We start from the raw sequence: 17,116 nt of genomic DNA, 5'->3' as shown, positions 1-17,116 counted from the left end.
GTGTACCTTGAGCTTCCCCTGCTGGATATGTATCGAATTACCAGCAGTTACAAGTTACTGTACCAAACCAAAGCTACACCTTTCATCTCCAATGTAGTTTAATCAGCGCCGACACACGCACGCGTGCTGCCACAACATGCATACAACAAACGATGCCAATCTACATCGCAAACAGTCATACTTTGCGACTAGCCTGGTGGCCACAACGATGTCATTTACCTGTGCATCATCAATAGCCAGACAGTAGCTCGGCAGTAACAGACACAATGCGCGTTCTGTGTACGTCATTTGTGCGTGCGCGCTCACACTACTTAAAATGGCTGCGGTCTGTGCTGTACCTAAACCGATGCTTTTCTGCATGTTTATTCTGTGAAGGTATGTATATTATATGTTTTATACGTTTAAACTGTATATTCTTTTGGTTTTGTTACATAATAAACTGCCATTACGTTGAAACAAAGTTCATTTAATTTCGGCTAATTCATGCAACATGTGTGTCTTGCCTCACTGGAGTAACGTTAGCCGCACATGTGTCGCTAAAGCTAACTTTAGCTAGTCATCTTGTAACTTTACTAGCTGGCTAGTTAATCTAACTTACAACTTCCTAATCGTTGCTAGCTACCAAATGACACTCCCACCAAGTCATTGACATACTCGATAAAATGGGAGATTATAAGGGTATTTAAGAGTATCTGGATATCTACTTAGTTTTTCCTATTTACATGTCATTGTGACTCTGATTTGCCAACTAGCACCGCAAGCTGACGTTATTTTGGTAAACTGTATTGATTGGTATTTTTCAGCTGGGCGCTACAAAAGCTTCCTTGTTGGCTTTCTCAGAGAGGCAAGCCATCTTGCCTCTCTGAGACCATGTGGATTTTAGAGATTTCAGTTAAAACCACGTAATGCCAACCCTAATTCACTCAGTGTCTGGTAGTTGCTCACTGATCCTAGCCTCCATTATTGTTGTAAATCATTTCAGGTAACTTGGCCCTGTGTTTTTGCATTTTACCATTTGAAGAGAATGTGGTCATTCAAAGTTTGTCACATCAGTGTCAAATGGCAATCATTTGTCATGGAAATAAATGTTGCTGTGTTACACCTACATTTTTTTTAAACAACTGCTCAATATGTTTGAGCAGTTGTCTGGATTCGATGCTTAGGTGTATGAAAAGCACATAATTAATAAAATGCATTGTTGTTATTATTTGTTGCCAGGAAAATGTCCCCGTGGGTATAATGAAGTATACTATGTATGTACAGTATCTATTTTACAATCTGTATTTATTTGAATTGCAAATATACAAGAACTTGTACATTTTGCAAAATTAACTTGACAACCAAGTATAAACATATCCTTTCTGGGGTGTTTTCATCAGTTGTTTAAAACATTATTTTAAATGATGTCTTCTTCCATGAGGCATTTTTTTGTAATTTGACACTTGGATGTGACAAAAAGTTTGCGACCACATTTTCTTAGAATGGTTAGATGAAAAAACACAGGACCAAGTTACTTGAAATAATTTAGGATATATTGGGTATAACAATTTGTCTGAGCCAAGATAGCCAATATGGTTTCTTGTAACTTGGCCTAATTTTGATATCAACACAGACTTGCCGATATTAACAGCAGACCTAGATTTGGCAAGTTTTGATCAATGACTTACAGTGCTTTGTATGCATGACAAATTGGCATTTTTGCATGTTAAATATGTTTTTATTTAGATTGTTTTAGCCTAAAGCTTGAAACTATCTTGCACGTGAGGAAACAGGGTTGTATGAGATTCGGCATCAGAATATCATAGACTTTTCTTCTCTTTCTGTATTTCAGAAGCTGCAGAACAGGCCACTGCCTATGCTTAACAGGCTGCCATCTTTTGTTGTAAGTACTCCAATTATAAGTAAGCGAGGTTTAAATGCAGAAGACTGATTGTGTACACTGATTTTGTTCCATTGATTAAGGTTGCCACAATTGCCTCAAAATGCAGACAATGAGAGAAAGCATTGTAACGTTGGTATTCTCCCAACATAGTAACAGGTTGCTGGGCCCTTCTTAAACCCCATCATTATGTCTGTCAACAAAAGTTCACTTAATTAAAAAAAACTTGTCGTTTTCAGAAGTCGTCAAAGCCAACGTCAAAGATGGCTGAAGTGCTGAACTTGAACAATGAGGTTGTGAAGATGAGGAAGGAGATAAAGAGGGCGAGGGTGTTAATCATCCGAAAGCTCACCAGACAGATTGTGAAGCTGAAGAAGAAAAAGGGGAAGGAGGCCGAGGTGGAAAAGAACCAGAGACGAGCGGCCAGGCTGCTGGAGGAAATCCATGCCATGAAGGATCTGAAGCCCGACAATGTCACGAAGATCGCCCTGATGAAGAACCTCAGCTTCGAAAAGGTTTGCAAGAACCCCGACTCCACGCTGTCGGAGCGAGCGACTGCGCGGATTGCCACGCATCCGCAGATCAGCAAGAGGATCCAGGAGATCAAAGCAGCCGTTGAGGCCTTCAAAGATGAACGGAAAAAGCCTGCCGGCAGTAAGGCCTCAAAGCCTGATAAACCTGCAGAGGACCCAAAGATGGATGAGGTTAAATCAGATGATTCAGAGGAGGATGAGGAGGAGGAGGACGAGAAGGAGGAGGAGGAGGAGAAGGAGAAGGAAGAGGAGGAGGAGGAGAAGGAGGAGGAGGAGGAGGTGGAGGAGGAGGATGATGATGATCGTGATGATGGTGATGATGGCAGTGATGTAGAAGATAAAGGGGAACAGAAAGAGGAAGGGCTTGGTGCTGCCAAGGACAGCTCCAGTCCGACTGCAGAAGAAGGGCCTACTGTCAAAATGGATGATGAAATTAAGGTGACGGCATCAAAAAGTGAATTAATGGGTCCCCCAGAGGAGGCTGAGGTGCAGCCTGAAGAAAAGGCACAAACCCTCATAAAACCCCAAAAGTCCCTTGAAACTGCATTCAAGTTAGGAAACTCAAAAACGCCACATACTAAAGACAAGAGGATCCAAAAGCCTACAGAAAACAAACTGCCTCCACAGAGTCAGTCATACTCCAAAATGGAGATCAAGAGCTCTACAGCAAAGGGGGAGAAGAAGGAAGAGGAAAGTGACTTGGACTCATCTGACGACGAAGAGGAGAAGGAGTACTTCGACGACAGCACAGAGGAGCGTTTCCGCAAGCAGTCGTCCCAGTCCGAAGGCAGCGACGAAGAGGACGACTTCTTCCTGGGAAAAGTGAGCAAATTCAAGAAGAGGAGAACTGGCCCTGGTGTGGGAGAGGTGAAGAAGGGCGACGGTGACCGAAACGTTAGTCGGGCAGGTGCACCGAAGGGGGAGGCAGAGGGGGGGTGTGGAGGTGAGGGCTCGGGCCTGCAGGACTCAAAAGCAATGCGGATGGAGTCTGTATTCTGCAGTACTTTGTCAGGGTCGAAAGGGGCCCCTGGGAACCGCGGGAGGGGACCCAGTGCCATCTCAAAGCCACACAGATTTCAGAATGATAGGCGAGGGCAGACTTGGACACAGAAATCAGCCCCGTTTCAGAACCGAGGTGGCGGGCAGGACAGAAAACCGATGTCCAGATTTCAGAATCAGAGAAGGGGAGGTCCGGGTGGTGGCCCCCAGGTACAGGACAGGGGCCCTGCTGCAGCGAGGGCCAGGCCACCGTTTGAGAAGCCCAGGGACCACAGAGCTGCACCCGGGAGAGCTTCCAACCCTTCCCAGCATGCACAGCAAGCTCTCCACCCCTCATGGGAGGCCAGCAAGAGACGGAAAGAGCAGCAGGCCCAAATTACAGCCTTCCAGGGAAAGAAGATCAAGTTTGACGATGACTGATCTCAGTCTCAGTTTGGCGATGACTGATCTCAGTCTCAGTTTGATGACGACTGATTAGCAGTATTGCTGCTGGATTTATGTTGTATATTGAAAGAATAACAACAAAATAATTCATATTGCTACTGCAGTTTGACAGTTTGCAAAGTGAATATTCTGGACAATTTTTTAAAGATTTCAACTGTGAACATGGTGTACTATATTATTTGACAGCATTAAATTGCTGCAAAGTATTCCTAAATCATCTAGGCTATAACGATTTAATATCAGTCTTGTATAATTGTACATGTTTTCCTTTTGGTAACACCGATACATGTTTTTATGCTAAATACAATAATGGTTTATGTTATTTTTATTTGTGGTTTCTCACAGTTGTCATGATTGTGTATAAACGTAAACCAGAACAGCAGTGGTGATACAAATGTGCTTTTTTATTTATCAAACATGAAATGAATGCCTCTAACCTGTTTATTGGAAAAATGAAATCAGTTCTTGCTTCTCTCATCAAACTTAACCATTTCCACATTTGCGTATACCTGAAATACCATGCTTTACTGTCGTGAGAGATGGAATATACTGTACACTATGTTCATTTGTTGAATGTACATTTGTGATACTGTTTATTTGAGAGATTCCGTTTATTTTACTTTTTTCCGATTCCATCAACAGCACTTTTAGTTGATTTACTGTTGAGTGAATGCAGACTCAGTATTTGAAATCACTTCTTTCGATGGTTATTTTCATAGTTTCCAGGAAGGAAAATTGCTTTGGCAGTATTTGATAATGGTTAGTCTGACAGTGCTCTGTGCGAGATACCACAGTTTCTATTCTCGCACACAAACATTTGCTCTGTGTTGTATTCTCATTAAGGCTTTGAACTGGGCTCTGGGTGATAAAAATTCCGTAAGAAAGATTGGGAATGCCAGGCTCAACTGTGTTATTTATGTTATTCTTTTAGAATACAGTTGAATATTTATAATTGCGTTTCATTATTGAAAAACTAAGTGTAGTTTACCCCAAAAAATGGGACGTTAAAAGGTGTGTTTACCTGAAAAATCAAATTTTCATGTTTTTCCCTTCAGTTCACAATATACACTGTTTGTGTGGAAAACCATTAGATACACTATACAGTAAGCTAATTCCTTGTTTAAAAAATGAGTACATTGTCACACAAGGGGTATAACTCCAATAAATCCTGCATAACATTTTTTTCTTGCTATAAATGCAAGAAAAAATTTAATTCATATGAATGTGTACACTTATAAAGTGTACTATCTTCTCTCGTGTCATGAATATGAAGGATTTATAAATTCTGCATGACTCCCAACTAAAGTGATGTGTAAATGTGTAAGTATTGCACATGGGTAAAAATTATATTTAAATAGTTTAAACAGTCCTGGGGGAGCTTCTCAGTAGTAGGGAAATTTCATGCAATATATCAATTGCCCATATTTATTGAAGAAAAATATTTACTAATTTTTGTATAGCAGTCTGTACTAGGATGCACTGTTAACTCCTATTAAACTCAATTACTGCTTTTATAAAGACCTAAATAATGCAAATAGAATATATGTCAGTCAATAAATTCTATGGAACTCATCCATTTAGGAACTTGTCAGGCTTACTACCTTTGCAGAGTGTTCAGTTCTAGAAATCCAAACCAGTCAAAAGCAATGTGAGGCTGGAACAGCCAAATTGTGACTTTAATTCAGATTGACCAGTCTACGTGATCTCCTGACTCAAATTTTCACAGCAGAATTTTAAAAACTGTTGGCACATTAACACTTGTGTTTAAGCCTGACCATATGGTTACAAAAATACAAATATATTGTAGATGTGTAATATATACTTTAAATAAACAAAATGCCATGTTCGATGTAAATCTCAAAACAAGGGAATCCCCGTAGTTGTCCAATGACGTTTCCCGTATGCAAATAGTTCCGTTTGCGCGATCAACTTGCTCCAATGGCTTCTTTGCGCTTTCAGACGTGCACTGTGATTGGTAAATTTCTACGTATACGTCATGGCGCAGGGGCGGAGACTGGTTTAAGGATAACCAATAGAATCGAATATGCTAATCTCATTTGAAAACTTCGCGGGAAATATGAGTTTCGCGGGAGGGCCTTTCGCGCGTAAACCATATCCCTTCATTCATTGTCAGCTTCCTGAAGCCATTTTTTTAGCTTGCAGGACGGAGACCTGCGCTAGTTTTAAATCCATTGCATCTTCCTTTCTTTGCGACTAATATATAGCCAAACCTAAGCGATTCGGTACATAAGACGTTAGTCAGTCACATTTTGCAAGTATTTTAGATTTGAGTTAGTTTAAAAGGGAGAAAATTGGTTCCAAAGTAAAGGAGGGACAAAGCACCCGAGCCTACAACGATGAGAAAGGGGATCTCCTCTGCCCAGGCGAGAGTAATAGCAGCAGGGGTTGGGAGCTCCACTGTAGATAAAAGTACCGTTTTAACGCCGTTGTCTGGTCGCTTAACTTCTGCTTTCCCCTCTACTGCATTTATACAAATCATCACTCCGCCGCCTTCTGTAACACAGGCTACTAATGGCTGTATGTCCGATCCGCCAGTGGCTAGCTTGATATACTCCACTCCCCACGGACCAACCCACGGAACAGGACAGCGACCTGCATTAGGACGTCCACCGGTAACTATTAAACAATTTGTTGTTTAGTCGTCGTAAAGAGCAATTCTAGTAGCTACTTGGGTAACAAGATGAGCTAGCAAATATAACTTATATATGCAATATTGGATTGGAAGTGGTTGACGCTAGACCGGATGGCTAGCCAAACTCGGTGGTTGCACATAATTTTTATGCAACTTCTGGGGTGTTGTGGTATGGCTAACAACTTTTCACATGTAACAGTTGCACGTTAGCTAGGTTGCAAATGGCCTAGGGGTGCAATCGCATTAACAATGTGAAAAGTTCGTTAGCTGGCTAGCCAACTGGTTGCCAAATGTTTCCTCTTTTGAGGCTGAAATTTGCCAACTTGGCTGTGAAAACGGAATGACTAAATGCTATTTAAGCAAATATCACGTAATTGAAACGCAAGGCCCTATTCATGGATCTTGAAGAGGGGGGATGGGGAGTATAAGCTAACTTATTACCTCGATGCCTCCGAGACCTCCCCCACACGATTAGAACTGGCTGGCTAGCTGGTTAATCGTCTTACTAACGTCCATTTTTGTATTTTGTGTATACTGCTTCAAAACTATAATCGTTATTGAAATGATGCGCATAATCGTGCATGTGCTCAATGAATTAAATAGCTAGTTTGTTGGCTTTTTTCATAACTTGTTTACTTAACTAGGACATTGACAATACGCGACGAGACCACAGCATTGAATAACAAACGTTAGTTAAAATAAAACCAAATGTCTGACTAGATACTGGGCTCGAGCCTTGCTAGTAGCCAAGTAATCTCTCGGTCACGTACGAAAACAATTGCTTGACAATACTGTGCAATCATTTTAGCTGTAGTGGCGAAAATGAGTTAAAAAAATCCAGCCATGCACGTATTTGTATTTGGTCCGATATCCAAGTCTGTGTTTGCCAGCTAGCTATTCATCATTGTCAATGTTTAGGTGGTCAGTTAACATTTGGCCCGTTTTCCTGTATGTCATGAGATGCTAACTGTTTCCTAGCTTAGCATACTAAGTTTCCCGGAATGTCACCAACGTTCATGTAGAAGATATAACAAACTAAAAATATGGAGCAGCTTAAATTTTAGCGCTCTCAGAACGGTTATTTATGGAATTTAAAGAACATATTGCCGTTAGCTACCATTTCCATTTAAAAGCTAACTTGTCGAGTGGTAGCCCTGCAGTGTCCTCTAAAGGTTTGAGCACTTTGGTTATTGTTGCAGAACCTTGTTTAACTCGTTTGCAGTTCCAACACCTTCAGTGGCTTGTCTGTCTTAATACAAGTTAATTTATGTACGCACTGACTTAGGTCTTATGGGGGAAATGGTAATTGGGACAGTAGCTTTTCACAAATTATGTAAATCACCTCATGAATTTACATTGAATACATGTAAATGTATTGGTGTAGTTTTCCTATTCAGAAGCGGTTGTTACCTGGCAACTGTTCTTGGGAAAAACAGCCAAGATTGCACAGAATTGGCCATTTGCATTCCTCTGTTAAAACAGTGGAACTGCTATGATGTGGCACAGCACACATGCTAGACAGGATTCTAAAATGGCTTCCCTGTTTTAAATCCAAGTGCTGCTGTAAAGGGCATTACCAGCATGGCTTTCTGCCCACGCTGGTGTCTTGTGTCCTGGGAGTAGTTAAGTTAGTTTGTGTCGAAACAGTCTGCATGAAATCCTGATCATACATTCGTAAGCAGTTATGGATGTGCATATGTATGTGTGGATTTTTATATGTTTATCATGGCACATTCCCCTTTGCGGTGTTTAATAAATTTTACTGTGAGTTGTGACACAAGGTCACAATCACAAGGTTTCTATTTGGACAACCTGTTTTGTTGCAGCATTGGTACCCTTGGAGTTAGAGCTGACTGGAAAGATATTGTGGGAAATTGGGGAAACTAGTCCTCAAAGTTCTCAAACAGTGACATTTGCTTCAAACTACACACTGGTTATGTTTTGTATGTATTATTGACAGTGCTTGGATTCAGTTGGTTATTTGGCTTCATTCCTTTGATATCTGGGACTGCTTTTGCTATTATATAAACTTCGTATGGGTATATTGCCAGCTAGTAGGAGTATGCAGAATAGCCAGATGTGTATGAATATTATCTAATGTGTATGATATGTATAAAAAAAGACTAGACGCCGGTCACTCCATTGCAGTCTTCAGATATGTATTGCTCAACATATCAGTACCATACTTGTAACGGCCTGTTAAGAAAGGCACCCTTTGGAATGTTGCTGTGAACTATGAATGGTTCCGGTAGTCTTCACCATGGTTCATCATTGCCTGAAAGCCTTGATAATTGCTTGCATTTATCCATCTCGGTTTTTCTCATTCTTGTCTTCAAGCTTGTCAATTTTGAGTGAAATTCCTCCTCCATCCTCCCCGTATTTTAATTGGTTCAATATTACTTGCTTTATTGATACCTTCATAGTGTAACTTGTTTGGTTTGGCCTTGATTTTTACATCATTTAGGTATTTACTGGGGCTGTTGTTAATGACCTTTCTCAAGGTTGCACATACCGGTCTGTAGCCTGGATTCATATGTGCACCCCCCCTTGGTTTAGCCTTTGTCCAGACCGCAGTGGTTTTGCCTTATTTAAAAATGATAAAATGATGTAAATGTCTTGTGAAATATGAGGGGCGTTTCAGTTAGAAGCGCTGCTGCTTTGCTTCGATTGTCCTAGTTGATTTGAATGGGTGCTTTGAGTGCTGAGGTTCTCAAAGGCCGAAAGCATCAAATGCTGTTAGCATGCCTAGCTGTTAGCTTGTGGCATGTTTTGCCTTCTGAAACACTCGCTGCATTGCTCTACATTTGCATTTGACACAAGTGCATACGCCTGTATTTAAAGTGCCAGCTCATGTGGGCTATATGGTGTGAGGAATTCAGTGTTTCCGTCAGCGTGAAAGTGAGGGAAAGTGAGTCCTGTTTATTCTGTGTTCAGACCTGTCGGCTCTTATCTCAGCATTGCACACTTTGTCATCTTAGCGAGTCGTAGCTGAAAGGTAGCTTGTTGGGTGCATTTGCTCCTGTCCCATGTGACTGTTCAGGACAAATCAAAAGTGTGCACATTGCAAGTCAGGACTGAAGTCAATTGCTTTCGTCTTTGAGACGAGCTTTCTAAGTGGTTTATCTTTGGTGTGCAGTAAGTGTGCCCAAGCTCAGCTGTCAGAATATTAACAGCGTAAAAACCTTGAGTGCCGTGTACTTGTCAACTCAAATATTACACTTCCGACACCTGCACCAACTGAATTGCCCATATCGGAGCTTAAGATAAATTGATAATGGTAGTTTAACAGTGTTTCATTTTGTTTGTGTTATTCCCAGAATAGATGGTTTCCCTGTTCACACCATGTCATTGGTACCAGTGAGGGTACATTGCCTACCTCTTGATGTGCTCCCTCATCTGGTTGGTGTCAAGGTTCTGTTTTTGAAACCTAGGAATTACTGCATCCAAACCACATTTACTGTAACTCAACATCTTGATTAATCCAGTGATGAGCGAGGATGAAGAAACACTCAATACATGACCGCATCAGTCTGGCCTGGTTTATTGTTAAAGGCATGGGATGGAAGAAACCTGTACTGTGGTATAGAAGACTATGCAGGCTGCTCTGTTATATCAGTATCTTGTGTATGATTCAGTGATTTGTATTTGATGTGGAATTGACATTTTGGGGGAAAAAGATATAACCCCCTTCATCTTTTTTTAGGCAAAACGGCGGCTTGAACTGGAACTGTCTGACCACCAGTACATCAGTGAATCGGCCAAGACACCCAAGCGCCGTGGCGGGGCCACAGGTCCAGGTCGCAAGAGCCCCAAAAGTAAGTGGCGGATGATGTTCTCCAGTGCTTGTTTGTAGTGTCCTTGTCAAATTTGCCTACAGAACATGCTAATGGGAGTGTTGTATTTATCTCAAACATTTGATTCAAATTTTAGTAGCTTCAAACTAAATGGCCCAACACAGAGGGAATCAAGTTTTAAAAATAACTAATCCCACTTTCTGCTTAGTTTTAGTGGAAAGAGTAAAATTCGATGGATTTGTCATTGCCCAAACCTGTTGCCAATTTTTACCTTTGTCCAGCAAGGTGCCAATTTTCCCTCCCAATTTGTAATGTCCAATTAGCTCATTTTGCAACTGCAGCCACGTTTATGCTAGGCCTCCCCTGCCTATTCAGGAGAGTGTAGATAGCCGGGGTTCTCTTCCAAAATGCAAGGTGTCGCCAGCCTGCTTCTTTTCACACCACAGCCAAGCTCACTTAGGGTGGAGTCAGGGGGAAGATGTTTCATATTGGGCTCTGGCATGCGGTCCATGGGCGTCCAGTCACCCACCGGGCTGTCTAGAGAGCAACGAAGCCCTTACCGACTGAACCCTTCTGTACCCTGGCCGATGCGGTTTCTGATTGTGTGTTGAACTATAGAGCTACCAGCCACGGTCGGCAGTGTGTCACGGTCCAGTATCTATTACATTACATTACAGGCATTTAGCAGACGCTCTTATCCAGAGCGACTTACACAACTTTAACATAGCATTTTACATTGTATCCATTTATACAGCTGGATATATACTGAAGCAATTCCGGTTAAGTACCTTGCTCAAGGGTACAACGGCAGTGTCCTTACTCGGGAATCGAACCTGCGACCTTTCGGTTACAAGCCCAGTTCCTTACCCACTGTGCTACACTCCGTCCTCAGTATCAGATACTGTGGAGCTCATTCAGGCATCGTCATGTGGTTCCTTAACTGAAAAAGTCACCCAGTATATATAATATAGTTTGTTTTTCATGATGAATTTGTAAGTAAATTGGGTGGAGGAGCTGATGTGTTAATTCGTTGACTTGTCTTGCGCAACAGCTCCCAAGTCCCCCTCGGAGAAGACCCGTTACGACACCTCCCTGGGTCTCCTGACCAAGAAGTTTGTCCAGCTGCTGGGCAAGTCGTCTGACGGCGTGGTTGACCTGAACCAGGCCGCAGAGGTCCTGAAGGTCCAGAAGAGACGCCTGTATGACATCACCAATGTGCTGGAGGGGGTTCGCCTCATCAAGAAGAAATCCAAAAACAACATTCAGTGGATGCAAGTATTGGCCTTTATTGTGGATGGAAAACAGTTTGCTGTACTGGCTTTATGAAGAATGTGACCTGGAATACTCCATGCTTATTTCCCCTGCATAGAACTTACGAGAAGCTGCTTGTTGGGCTTGAAATTCCCCTTTCATCTATTTTGGAAAGATCATAATGAGGCTCCCTTGTTTTCCATGTGTAATTATTGCATGTTTTGTTTATGGTTTTAAAAAAAATTGTTGGTTCAACTCCTGACACTTTGATGCAAGTAAAGCCAAGGGGCATTTTTCTAGATTATATAAACATTTGTAAGAAATCTAAGGGCATTTTGTGAATATATGGCTGGTATGTTCAGGTAACCACTTCTTAGAATATTTGAATATCCCTTTTTTTACTTTCCTAAAATATGAATGCTGTGAATATTCATTTCTTAATTTGTTGTCATGCAGAATTGGTAAACATCAGATCAGTACCTTTCAAGAGATAGCTGGGGAGTGCTCATCTGCTTTGCTGGCAGATCAGCAGTGGATCAGTGGGTGATCTGCTTGCAGGGGCTGTAAACTGACAGAAGAGGGCACCACGCTGAACCAGTGCCAGAGCCTTGGCCGGGAGGTGCTAGAGCTCACCCAGGAAGAGAGGAAGCTGGACGAGCTGATCCAGACATGCAGCAGGAACGTACGGCAGATGACCGAAGAGGCTCACAATCAGAAATATCCTTCAGTGAACGTTCAGCCCGCTAGGGGCAAAGCTTAGTTTGAAATGGGTCTTAACATGCCATAGATTGTCCTGAGAAAATATGGGTCTGTCTGAACCTCCTGCATAAACCAGTACCTTTCAGTTTTGTGACCTGAACCAAGTCATCAAATCAAATGTTCATGTCATATTGTGGACAGGTCCACTGTGGTGTCATTTTCATATTTGGGACAGTGTTTCTTTAACCACCCTTACATTCGCTTACGTAACGTACGAAGACATCCGGAAGAGCCGGGGGCTGCAAGACCAGACTGTGATCGTGATCAAAGCTCCTTCAGATACAAAGCTGGAAGTCCCTGATCCTGAGGAGGTATGTGCTTGTACTACTGGCTTTCCGGGCAGCAGGGCGGAGGTATAATAGGGGGTCTGTGCTGCCGAGTCAGCGTGCGAGTGCTTTTAAAACCAGGTATTCCCTAGTGTGGCCATACACTTGAATTGGTATTGCAATCTTATCTGATGCCTTTATTGCTGTAGTGAAAGAATGGCCATTTGAATGGCATAATTTGTAAGGTTAAGACTTGTGCTGTTCGCTTGGAGTAACGATGCAAGGATAGGCATTGTGTGAATGATAAGTGTTCAGTCTAAAGTTGTGGGTAAATTCTGAATATACAATTTTGTCTTCACAGAATTTACAGGTCCATTTAACCAGCTCTAAGGGGCCCATAGATGTGTTCCTGTGTCCTGAAGAGACAGCTGCTAGCAGCCCACTGAAAAATAACGTTTTGGACGTGAATGGAAACCACTCCACGTTTGTCAAAGTCTTGCAAGGTAATGTGTCCCTTCGCATTCTCCTGTAATGTTGAAGGTATTTCAAAATCCAACAGACTAATCCGATCACAAGCTGGCCTGTCCTAGAATGTTTTGAAGGCTCTGTTTCACAACTCCACTGCTTCTGCCTCACAGGTTGGCACAAAGATTATTGTGGAGTAAACCTGTTTTCCTGAGATATTTGTTGGGTAAAAAGTGTCCCAAATTGATTTTTAGGTATAAGATGATTCGTAGTAAGTTTACAGTCTAGTAAGAAGTAAGAAGAAAATGAGAAATTAACTCTGCATTTTGTTGTTGGATCTTGGCTTGTTACTGGGAAGCCTGATAAAGGAGGCTGTAGCAACTCTGGGAGGCAGCACCTCTTAGTGCAGCGCTACTCAACTCCTGATCCTTTGGGCTGCAGTGTCTGTAGTTTCATGCACTACACACCACCTGATTTCACCAATGAGCTTACTTCCTGACAGTGGTGGTTAGCAGAAATCTTCCTATAAACTGATTGCGGTCTCATTGTTTGCATTCATTTTCTGTGATTAACAAGAGTGCCAACGATGTGACTAAATCATTGGCAGGTAAACACACCTTTTTCTTCACAGGTTAAGGAGATTAAATGATAAATTCATTTTAGGAAAATGAGTTTTAATCACTATGTACACGTGACAAAAAAGATTTCCACTCTTAACTACTACATTTGCTTTCAGCACAGCCTTTAACCCATGTAGACCTAAGGCACCCTATAAAAACATTCTAAAACCTAAGGCATTGTTGTAAACAAACTCCTAAAACCTGAAGGTTTTCTGAAAAGCTTGACAGAATTGTCAATGTTCACTAAAACCTTTATTTCTCAGCCTCTGTAGCAGATAGAAACATGAAATAAAAACCATGAGAGCTTAAACATTTGGCTTTAATTGGAAATTATTGCCTTTGCCCTAATGTTCATTCACATTAAAAAAAAAAAAAAAAACAATAAAACTGAAAATGTTGACATCCTTGTTTTTTCTAGCCATATTTTCAATAAAACAAACTGGCAGTGATAGTGCAATAACTATCACAGTTTGTTCTCTCGTAGCAGAAACGGGCTCACTGTTGTGTTCACTGTTAACTTTGGGCACACTGCATTTTCTGTCTGTAGTGTCAGTACTTGGATGATTCCATTCTTCACCACCAGAGGGTGTAAGCTTTTAAGAAATACTCTGCGCTCTCGCTGCATTGATGTATAATCGCCTTCCCAACTTGTATTTCAACGAATCACGATGCATTTCATCGGTCACGTGTCTTGAAAACGATGAGAGCATCTAAAACGCGCTCATGCAAATGTTGCATCCGGTCTTAATGGATTAATAAAGGCTAAAATATATGCCCTTCAAGATGGTTTAAAAGGGGAAAATCTTTGCTATGTATCATGCCAATGTCTTTGTCATAAATTCTCTGCGGGTGGGTGTGGAGAATGAAGACGACGTCTATCCACAATTTTAAATGATGTTGATGAAATGTGTGCTATTTTGCAGTTAAAATAAAAAATTTTATTAACAATTTTTTGTGATTCAATTGCTGTATTAATCCCCAGAAATGATTGAAGACCGATAATCAGTTTAAGAGGAAGTCTTCTGTCTTGTCAGTTCTCAGCTCACCAGCCACCACTCCTTCCTGTACCAAGGTTGTAAAATAATTGGTGTAATCACGTGGTGTAGCGCATGGCTGGAGCAAACAACTACCGACAGGGACCTAGAGTTGAGTAGTCCTCTTAGTGGGGAAGTATCTTCAAACTACATATAGCATATGATTGAGAAATGACAGTAGTTTTTCTGACAGTGACAAACTCTTCCAAACTTTCTGACGTATCCCAATGCCATATTCAATTTATCTTAATTTTGTCCACCCCCCGTTTCTCTCACTCAGAATATGCTAGTGGAAGCAGTGCACCAGGGGTTCCTGACAGCACACCAGGGGTTCCTGACAGTCCGGTAGCAGTCACCACCATCTCGCCCCTCACCAGCCCCCTCACCAGCCTCCTGCTGCAGACTGAGGACCAGATCCCCTCTGCCCTGGAGGGCCCTTTCGTTAGCTTATCCTCCCACCTCCTCAGTGAGGACTACATGCTGAGCCTGGGGGACGATGAAGGCATCAGCGACCTCTTTGACACCTATGATTTGGACAAACTCCCGCTGGACGACCTATTGTGCAACTGACGGAGGAAGATGTGCGGGGCTGTCTAGCCTGGAAAGGGATTAGCCCAGCAAGAAGGATTCAGGTGGTACGGACTCCCTCTGTTCAAAGAGGGCATGCCGCTGCTCTTTCCCCTTGTATCTGGGATGGAGGGGCTTGCCTTAATCCTGCGTGCTTCGTTGTAGTGTGCGCCTGAATTAATTTAATTTTATTTCCCCCCGACCAGACGCAAGAGCTTAGGTCAGGCACAAAATCCCTCCAGATTTATTGCTTGCAGGTGGTCTTTTTGCTTGGGGGCAACACATTGGAAATGACCTGTGGTGTGTTAAAAGGAGACTGTAAAACCATAAATACGCTTTTGATATATACATCTTGTGCTCATTTTGCCAGTTCTGATCGTAACCCTGGAATTTACATTGAAGGTGGTCATCAGGCTTTCTGAAGCAGACTCTTGTCTGTTGAGCATTGGTTTTGATATCAAGGAGCCCGTTTTGGCCGGGGCGTTCCTCATGGACCAATACTTGGGTAAAGTGTAGTGTCTGTCAGTGGTAACCGACCCTGTTGCTGGAGATCTGCCATCCTGTAGGTTTTCATTTCAACTCTAATTTGGCACACCTCACTCTACTAATTAGCAGCTCAACAATATCTCTAGGTGTTTAATGAACTGTGGGTTGGAATTAACCTACAGGATGGATAGATCATCAGGAGCAGGGGTGGTTACCACTGGTCTATACAGTCTGTGGCTTTGGGCAGTGGGATAACTGGTAATAGTGCACCACAGAGGCTTGTACTTCTGCCTTGATGTGCTTATTAATTGGGAGGATGGAAAGGAGGCTCTTGTCTGCAGGTGGTTTGTAATAGTTTTAGTCTCTGAAACTCTAATTGCATGGAATGAATACACACTTACCTTCTGATCTATACATATGGGCAGATCTTTGAACTCTAGGTTTTCTATTGTCTCCAGTAAAGAGCTGATTGGATTCAGTTCATCATGTTATCCCTGAATTAAGTTGGTAATCATGGCTGCAATGTAGTCGTCAAGCATACGAAAGTCATCTGAAAGTCCATTAGTGTGATAGTAGCCTTTTTGAAACGGACGCAGTTGAGGTGGTAGTGGGTTAATTAAAAAAACTGCCAGACACTCCTGGGGCTTATAAACCTTGTTCTGCACTAATATTGCTAAGAACAGCCTTCAAATGATTGGACACTTCCAGTTGTTGCTCGCTCATGGGCGAGTCTGGACTCATCAGCCCTTTGGAGCAAAGTCCTGGGTTTTTTTTGTCAGGTAATGGCTTGATAATGCAGGATGACACACGAGGACATGGGTCAGACTATGGTTGCCATGACGTTTGAGCAGGGAGTCATCTCAAAGCTTCAGTATAAAAGCTGACGAGTCTGTGGCTGGCCGGTCTTAATCTATGCCTTGGGGGCTTCCCATTCCAGCCAAATGGTGCTCTTTCACAAGGCAATTGTGTAATAAGTTTATATAGACTCGCCTGTTTTTAGGATATGTAAGGATAGTAGAGTGCATGTTGAGCCCATTGTACTCCAGAGATTCTGACCATTGCTCCTCAGATTTGAGATTGGATTCTTTGATAAATGCCGAACCTGTTCCAATAGTTACAGCCTGTTACTGCTTTCTTTCCCTTACATTTCTTAATTTAGCAACCATGTTGGGCATGTACAGTTGAAAATGCGTGCAATAACAGATTGCAGACTCCACCCTTTGCAGTATAATATTACTGCGGTCACCCTTTGAAGACTGGCTAACCAAGCCAATGCAATACCCTTGGGGTAAGGGTAATAATTCAGTTTTTGTATGCTGTTAATTTGGTGGAAACACACATACTGCAAAACATCCTGTAGCAGATA

The 17,116-nt window shown here is 42.1% G+C and overlaps 2 protein-coding genes across 5 annotated transcripts; both read left to right on the top strand.

The window, feature by feature from the left end:
- Positions 1–235: 235 nt before the first annotated feature.
- srfbp1 (serum response factor binding protein 1) lies at positions 236–4,807 on the top strand. 3 transcript variants are annotated; one of them, XM_064347813.1, is made up of 4 exons: positions 278–375; positions 804–902; positions 1,832–1,882; positions 2,119–4,807. In XM_064347813.1, exons 3-4 carry the CDS (start codon positions 1,856–1,858, stop codon positions 3,829–3,831), a joined length of 1,740 nt encoding a protein of 579 aa, XP_064203883.1. In that variant the 5' UTR covers positions 278–375; positions 804–902; positions 1,832–1,855; the 3' UTR covers positions 3,832–4,807. The 3 variants fall into 3 exon arrangements, with proteins under 3 accessions (XP_064203885.1, XP_064203882.1, XP_064203883.1); XM_064347815.1 differs by lacking the exon at positions 804–902 and having other exon boundaries at positions 236–375; positions 2,122–4,807; XM_064347812.1 differs by lacking the exon at positions 804–902 and having other exon boundaries at positions 236–375.
- Positions 4,808–5,915: 1,108 nt separating this feature from the next.
- Positions 5,916–15,612, top strand: e2f3 (E2F transcription factor 3). 2 transcript variants are annotated; one of them, XM_064347817.1, is made up of 8 exons: positions 5,916–6,285; positions 6,381–6,488; positions 10,212–10,323; positions 11,354–11,573; positions 12,112–12,272; positions 12,511–12,623; positions 12,940–13,081; positions 14,978–15,612. In XM_064347817.1, exons 2-8 carry the CDS (start codon positions 6,396–6,398, stop codon positions 15,265–15,267), a joined length of 1,131 nt encoding a protein of 376 aa, XP_064203887.1. In that variant the 5' UTR covers positions 5,916–6,285; positions 6,381–6,395; the 3' UTR covers positions 15,268–15,612. The 2 variants fall into 2 exon arrangements, with proteins under 2 accessions (XP_064203887.1, XP_064203886.1); XM_064347816.1 differs by having other exon boundaries at positions 5,917–6,488.
- Positions 15,613–17,116: the final 1,504 nt, after the last annotated feature.

This window comes from Anguilla rostrata, chromosome 8 (genome assembly GCF_018555375.3).
Source record: "Anguilla rostrata isolate EN2019 chromosome 8, ASM1855537v3, whole genome shotgun sequence".
Classification (NCBI taxonomy): domain Eukaryota; kingdom Metazoa; phylum Chordata; class Actinopteri; order Anguilliformes; family Anguillidae; genus Anguilla; species Anguilla rostrata.
Note: the sequence above shows the minus strand (reverse complement) of the source record. Positions and strands in the feature narration are given on the sequence as shown.